This window comes from Labrus mixtus, chromosome 9, assembly GCF_963584025.1.
Source record: "Labrus mixtus chromosome 9, fLabMix1.1, whole genome shotgun sequence".
Taxonomy (NCBI): Eukaryota; Metazoa; Chordata; class Actinopteri; order Labriformes; family Labridae; genus Labrus; species Labrus mixtus.
Window position 1 is genome coordinate 814,511 of NC_083620.1, and position 6,972 is coordinate 821,482.

A 6,972-nucleotide genomic window follows, 5' to 3' on the forward strand; every position below is an offset into this window, starting at 1 on the left:
GTTTGGAACATGCAAATTATTTTTGCTATACTACCTTGTGTGTCAAAGGTCCATGTCCAAAGCCTTGGCCATAGCAACATTTTTTCGTCATTAAACAGGAATTTGTTTTGTTAGGGGCTTAAAACTTCTGTACAACCAGGACACTTGATCAAATAGCCCAGTGGCAAAAGGAGAGGATGGAGGGCCCCTACAATATTTAAAAATTCAGTTCCCGCAGCACAATCAACTTGGGATTTTGGGATCATGCCAGGACCTACAGAAAAGCCTCTTGACCCATATTGCCAACTCGACTTTGACCCATTAAAAAATGGGTCAAAAGTAGCAAAGGTGTGAGGGCCGGTTCAGCAACCTGGGGCCGTATTCACAAAGCCTCCTAAGTACGAAGAGTTGCTCCTAGTGACAAAATTCTTAGAATCATGACATTTTCTTAGAATTTCCCCTAAAAGTTAAGACTAGATCTGTGTGAAGATGAAAGTTATTCACAACAGGAGAATGTTGTGTGACAAGGGATACTTTCATGGCTGTTCCTGAGGCTCTGCCAAGAGGTTCCAACGGTGAGCTCCAGCCCAGGCAATAGAACACGATGCGAGGTGTCAACTGATGACGAAGTCTTTCCCTTAGTTAGTACTTCTGTACTAGGAATGAATAATATGACCTTATTGACAGGTTTAAAAATGCTGTGTAAAATTAGTAAAAGAGATCACATAACTTAACTCCTCTGCACTGGCTCCGTATGAAATCTAGAAGATCATTTAAAATCCTTCTTCTTACTTAAAAAGATATTAACGGTCAGGCACCATCATACCTTACAGAGCTCATATAGTTCTTCAATATGACCCATCTAGAACAGTATGGAAAGCAGGCCTACTTGTAGTACCTACAGTATCTAAAAGTAGTCTTCAGTTAACAGTCCCCACTCCTTTAGATCATCTGCAAAGTCAGGGTCTTCGATAAGGCTTACAGTAAGGGCTGACAAAGGACTGGATCAGGCCCTAGTTATGCTGCCATACTGCTGAGGGATCTGGCACCCGGAGCTCCTGTCTCTTCCTCTTTTATCTGGTAGGTTCCTCTGCAAACGGCCTCTTGCTGTGGACCTGCCAGACTCTGATAGCTACAACCATTATCAGTCAAGACATCTATTATCATTTGTGATATGAATCTAGAGCTGCTAGACTTTAACTGCTATAATTAATATTACCAGTCCTCCACATTTTATTGTCATTGTAGTCAATGCTAGAATGGAGAGTCAAATTTCATTCACTTCGTTTCCTGCTACTAGCATACATACTTCACCATTTACTAGCATTGTAATCATAAATCTGTTTCATGCGTTGTTTATTTGTCCTCTCTCCAATCCCAACACATCCACAGCAGGTAACTGTTTAACAAAAGTCTGGTTCTGCTTAAGTATTTACTTTGCATAGCGCTTTGCACATTTGGTCTGTAAATTATAGAATGGTCTACTCTAGACCTGCTCTTTTTTGAAGTGTCTTCAGATAACATTTAGTTAATGCATTGGCACTACGCAAGTAAAGATGAATTGAAAAAGAATCAGTGGTTACCGAGTGGAGTGTCTAGAAGTAGAATAGTTTGTTTTTAAAGCTGCCGCTGGATCTGAATCTTGGCTTTCACAGAAAAAGCTGTCTTCCCAAAGGCAGTGAGAAGGAAGGATACAGGACAATCTTTTGTCAAAGATATTCTGGGGATTTTATTCTGATTTATTTAATTAAAAGAAATGTATGCATATTTTCATACATTTATTAAGTTACAACTGACACCACTATATATATATATATATAATAAAACATTTGGTTCAGAAAGCTGTAAGCATAAAAGCCTGAAGCAAAAAACAATCAAAACATCTGAAGCCAGGCATCACTTTTATTATTTAAATGAAAACACAAGACACATCAGTCAACAGTTGAATATCATAAAAAAAAAAAAAAAAAAAGATAAGAAAATAGAACCAAGAAAGGTTAAGACTGGTGCATATAGACTCAGTTATTTCCCAGTAATCAGAGGATTTCTCAGCACAATTATGACAGAATCACCCCTCAGGAACATTTTAGAAATGTAGCGATCCTTATTCACTGGCTTTGACTTCTTCTTTCCCTTCCCACTCTTGGGAACTTCTGTCCACATCTCCTTCACATTCTCCAAGACCATGTTGCAGTGCCTGCATTGACAGTAAGAAACAAAGATGCTGGTTAGAATTTGAACAGGTTCATTTTTCAGTTGAAAGAAAATACCAGTATTTGTCATTAACCAGTTTTCTAGTGATTTAAATGTTCCTTCGAGTTGAACAAAATGTATAAATATCCATACGTGTCAGAGGAGTCATGTAATGAATAGAAATGTGGGTATGATTTATTTTAAAAAGTCTGGAGCCTCCTGTATAAACGGTGTGTATGCATTAAGGGTCGAGTTAGGTCGAGTATAAAAATCAGTGTGATGTGAGAACGTGCAGAGCCTGCTGCAAAATCTAGACAAGCCTGGAAAATGTGCAGACCATCCTGCAAATAAATCAAAACATATTTCTTCACAGTTTGAGCTTCAAACTGGATAATGTTGGACATCAGAGTAGGGAAACACAGTAAACTAGAAAGTCTGATCTATTTATGTGACATGACCATGTTAACACATCACTGTACAAACAGAGGCGCAAAGATATTCATGACAGAAAGGAAACGAGGCACACTCCCACCTCCTGGGCAAGCATGGAAGTAGCGTGATGCAGTGTGCTTTTAGCCTCAGGAGCTACAGACACTGAGCCAAATGCAGCAGTCCCTGTGATTCCACTACAGCGTTAGTGAGGACAGACAGACGCCCCTCAGCAGTTGAGGCCTGGGGCGCAACAAATACTCGACATTCAGGAGCACAAGGTTGGTTAGAGGTGGGCGACATGGGAAAAATATCAGTGATCCAGGGTGGCTTACTGGAGGTTATCGCGCCTCTCATTTTAAAATGTATTTATTTTTTTGTGAATCAGGGGTTAGTAACTGGCCCAGCAGCAATAATATTTGGCCCACATGATTATTTTGATCATGACTTTTTTATCTATTTTATTAACAACAACGCCTGGACAATCATTGACACAAACATTCCTGCCACTGAACGGTGAGCCTGCTGCGCTGCAGGAAGTAGTCAGCGCCTAATGCTGAAACAAGGCACCGTCATGGAAGCAACAGTTGAGTTTTTTAAAAACCTGTACAGTACGATTTAAATAAAAGTACATGAGAGAGAAAGAGAACATCCACACCTCTGCCAGTTTAGCCGGTTTTACATGAAGTACCTAATATATTCTGTGGCTAATGTACAGGTTTAAAAAAAAAAAAAGGTAATCACTGTTGCTTCCATGATGGTGCTTTATTTCAGCACCAGGCGCTGTACATTGCTGCTGCTGCACTGTTCTGTAGCAAGAATGTTTGTTAGCTAGCAGTTGGCATTGTTTCTGTGACATTTGACTTCAAATGTGGTTGTGATGATCGCTTTTGTGGTTAATTTGCTTTGATTTAATCTTGAATAACTGCTATTGATGTTTAATTTCTAGTTTGACATATAAATCACAATGCTTTAGTTTGAAAAACTTTCCCTGTCAGAGGGGAGGGGGGGGGGAGACTATCCCTGTCAGAGGGGAGGGGGAGACTATCCCTGTCAGAGGGGAGGGGGGTGGGGGGGGAGAGACTATCCCTGTCAGAGGGGAGGGGAGACTATCCCTGTCAAGGGGAGGGGGGGTCGGGGGATTTCCCGAGGTAAGACTTGACATAAATAAACAACGCTGAAGTAGCGGCCGTAGCAACAGAGTCCGCTACACAATGTTATAATGAGAATATTTGTCTTTATATCAATGCTATGTGTAATCCAATGGAATGACAACATCCACAAAAGAGAGAACAACATACTGACGAACAGGAAACATAATGCAGCTGTTTAATTAGAGCACGGAGATTGTAGTGGTCACGTGCAGACACTCTATTCACCGTGCAACAGACACAGAATATAAAGGCACTCTCCCTCCTATTGGCTCGAGTTGAATCCTTCAAGAGTATATCCTGCTGCGTTCTCACATCAACTCACTCCGACTTGCTGCAGATTAAATACTAGGGGTCTGGAGGAGAAATTTCAGGTGAAGTCCGAGTGAATAATTTGGTTGTTCGCGTTCACATATAGCCTAAAGCCTCTCCTTTTTCAGCAGATTTCCATATGTGTGAAAAGGGTTTAACAAGCCTCTTCACTCGAAGCTCACATGTTGTGAGAACGGAAAGGAGAATGAAACGACTATGAGATAGAGGGTGGCGATGATAAAAGACTGTTGTTAAAAAATAATTATATTTCTAATAGTACAATCATTGATTCCCATGCATGCTCTTGTAAGTGATGTCAGTCTTCAGCTCTTTCTCCTCTTGTTCAGTCTTTAGCAGGTCAGAGTAATTAAGGTGTCTTTCAGTTAGAGGTTGCCTAGACTTTCTTGATGTCGGTCATTTTGACGGAAAGGGTCATCAAATTTCCATCATTTTAATTTCTAATATTTTTATGATAATAAGACATTGCCTATTTATGTATGAACTTGCCTATTTATGTATTAACTTTTTAATGTAGCATTTCATTATAGAAAGATGTCGATCACACGTTACATTTAATTTGCAGAACAATCTTAGGGGCAAAGTACTGTGCTTAAACAGGTTCCTTGTGTTGTAAATAAGCTTTCTTGCACCCTGTCGATTTGGAAACATCTCAAACACTTCCATATAACCAGGATGGAGTTATTTTATGGATTAACTTAAATTTTGTTTTCACAGGTGAATCCTGCTCCGCTGCTGAGCAAAGGGGGAGGGGGAGACGTATCATCATGATAGAATAAACACTGTAGCATGATTCTACCATCTCTCTGCTTTGGCAGATCGTCAACATGTTCTAATCCTTTCAGAATCTAAAATAGTCTTATCCCACACCACTACTCAAAGTATCACATTTCTGGATTGAGGGAACAGTGGGTCTGTCTGCATCATACAAATAATCTTTTAGGAACAAAATGCAGACATTTCAAACATGTTAAGTCAAACGGGTTTGAGATGTTTTCTTGATTTTTTTCCCCATAGGTTGTGAAAAGTATAAACTCTTCCCAGCAGTACTGCCATCCTCGTCAACACCCTGGTTACATCCCGCATTGACTACTGCAACTCCCTTCTCTTTGGTCTCCCTCTCAAGTCCATCCACAAACTTCAACTGGTCCAGAACTCTGCCGCTCGCATCATTACCAGAACGCCCTCTGTTAATCACATCACCCCTGTCCTACAGCAGATTCATTGGCTCCCGGTTAAACATCGCATCACCTTCAAAATTCTGCTCCTCACCTTCAAGGCCATCCACAACTTCGCTCCGCGAGGAAGGATCAATAAATAAGGACAGAAAGCCAAATGGTAAAAGTGTGTGGTTAAATCATTACAAATACTAAATAACACAAAGCTGAATACCTGTCAAAAGCCTTGACCCTTCCGAGCAGTTTTTTGTTGTTTCGACAGTTGATGAGAACCTGAGTGTTGTTCTTCACAGACTGTGTAAGTACAGACAGGGGGCCAGTGTTGAACTCCTCTTCCTCTCTTTTCTGGAGCTCCTCCGGGGTCATCTCTGACTTGGGCTTTGTTAACAGACTCCTACAAAATGAAGCAAAAGCATTATTGATACATTTTTTAAATAAAAGAGTTAGTATGACCTCAAAGGCTTGATGGCATTAGTATGGTATACATAAATTGTAAACGTCTCTACAGTCGCACCATATGGGCTATAGAAATGTAAAAATGGACACAATATTGCTTCAGCCTTCTAAGATTTTCAAAACAATACAATTTCTGTTATTTTGATTATCATGTTGCATTTTAGACAATGTGCATAGGTTAGCTTGTGATGTTTGGTCATTAAAACCAAGACTTATTCCAATATCAGGCATCCAGGACTTCTATTAATGATACTGTAGTCAGACAGGTATCTATATTGTTTGATACTTATTAGAATTGTATTGAAGTTAGAATTATAGCTAACTCCCTAGCTTACTACACATTTTAAAACTGAATGTATACTTAAGTTTAACTGAATTATAAAGATTTTATAGTATTTCATTGCCTGTTCTTCTTGTTTGTGTTTAATATAATTGGTAGTGTGAAAACTTGCATAACTTCAACTGGTAATGAAGGATGTGTTAACAAAATGTATGAAGCACTCTTCTTAAACACAACATTGTAGCAGACAATAATCTATGATTGTATAAAAGCGTTCAAACGGGGGAAGACAATGAAAGCTCCACAAATGAAACAGGTTACTCAAACATTATAGAAGACAATAACGTGTGAATTTACAATAGTGTTAGAACTGGGAATACAAATGATGTATTTCCAAAAGACAGTTTAAGTTCTACAAATGAAACATTCATCTTTACACGTGTTATTTTGTTCAACCATTTCAGTAGATCACGCTTCATGTTAGCATGTATCGTCTGTGTGTGCTAATGTTCAAACTCTAGCGCTTAACTTTACAATTTCGTCACAAAGTAGTTTATTAACCAAAGAGATATATTATATTATATTATTATTATTATTATCATCATTATGATATCATATTTCAAACACAGTCGGACCTGCACTTATCTGGCGGCAAACAGCCCGACAAAGAGGTTTTCTAACTCTGGCTAACTGATTTCTCTTACTAGCTAACTACGGAAATGCTGGGGATGTTAGCATAGCAGCTGTTCCTACTGTGATCTTAATATCCGTCTTGAAAAATTGTATATTACGTGCATTAAGACCGATAAATTGATGCTTACATGGTGTATAAAACCAGTTTTCTGAGATTGCCTTCTTTCTTCAACGGTGGGTTTCGTCCCTCGAACGATTCAGCGAGTCTCGTGGATCGACCTACTTCCGGTCCTTCTTCTTCTTCTGCTTATTTTTTCTTCTTCTACTCCTTTTGGACTGCCCG

At 39.3% G+C, this 6,972-nt stretch overlaps 1 protein-coding gene across 1 annotated transcript; it reads right to left on the reverse strand.

The window, feature by feature from the left end:
• Positions 1 to 1,863: 1,863 nt before the first annotated feature.
• Positions 1,864 to 6,972, reverse strand: snrpd2 (small nuclear ribonucleoprotein D2 polypeptide). Its single transcript, XM_061045819.1, has 3 exons — positions 6,818 to 6,972; positions 5,475 to 5,654; positions 1,864 to 2,176 (listed from the first exon to the last, which is right to left on the reverse strand). Coding segments are annotated over exons 1-3 (357 nt in total). The 5' UTR covers positions 6,820 to 6,972; the 3' UTR covers positions 1,864 to 2,001.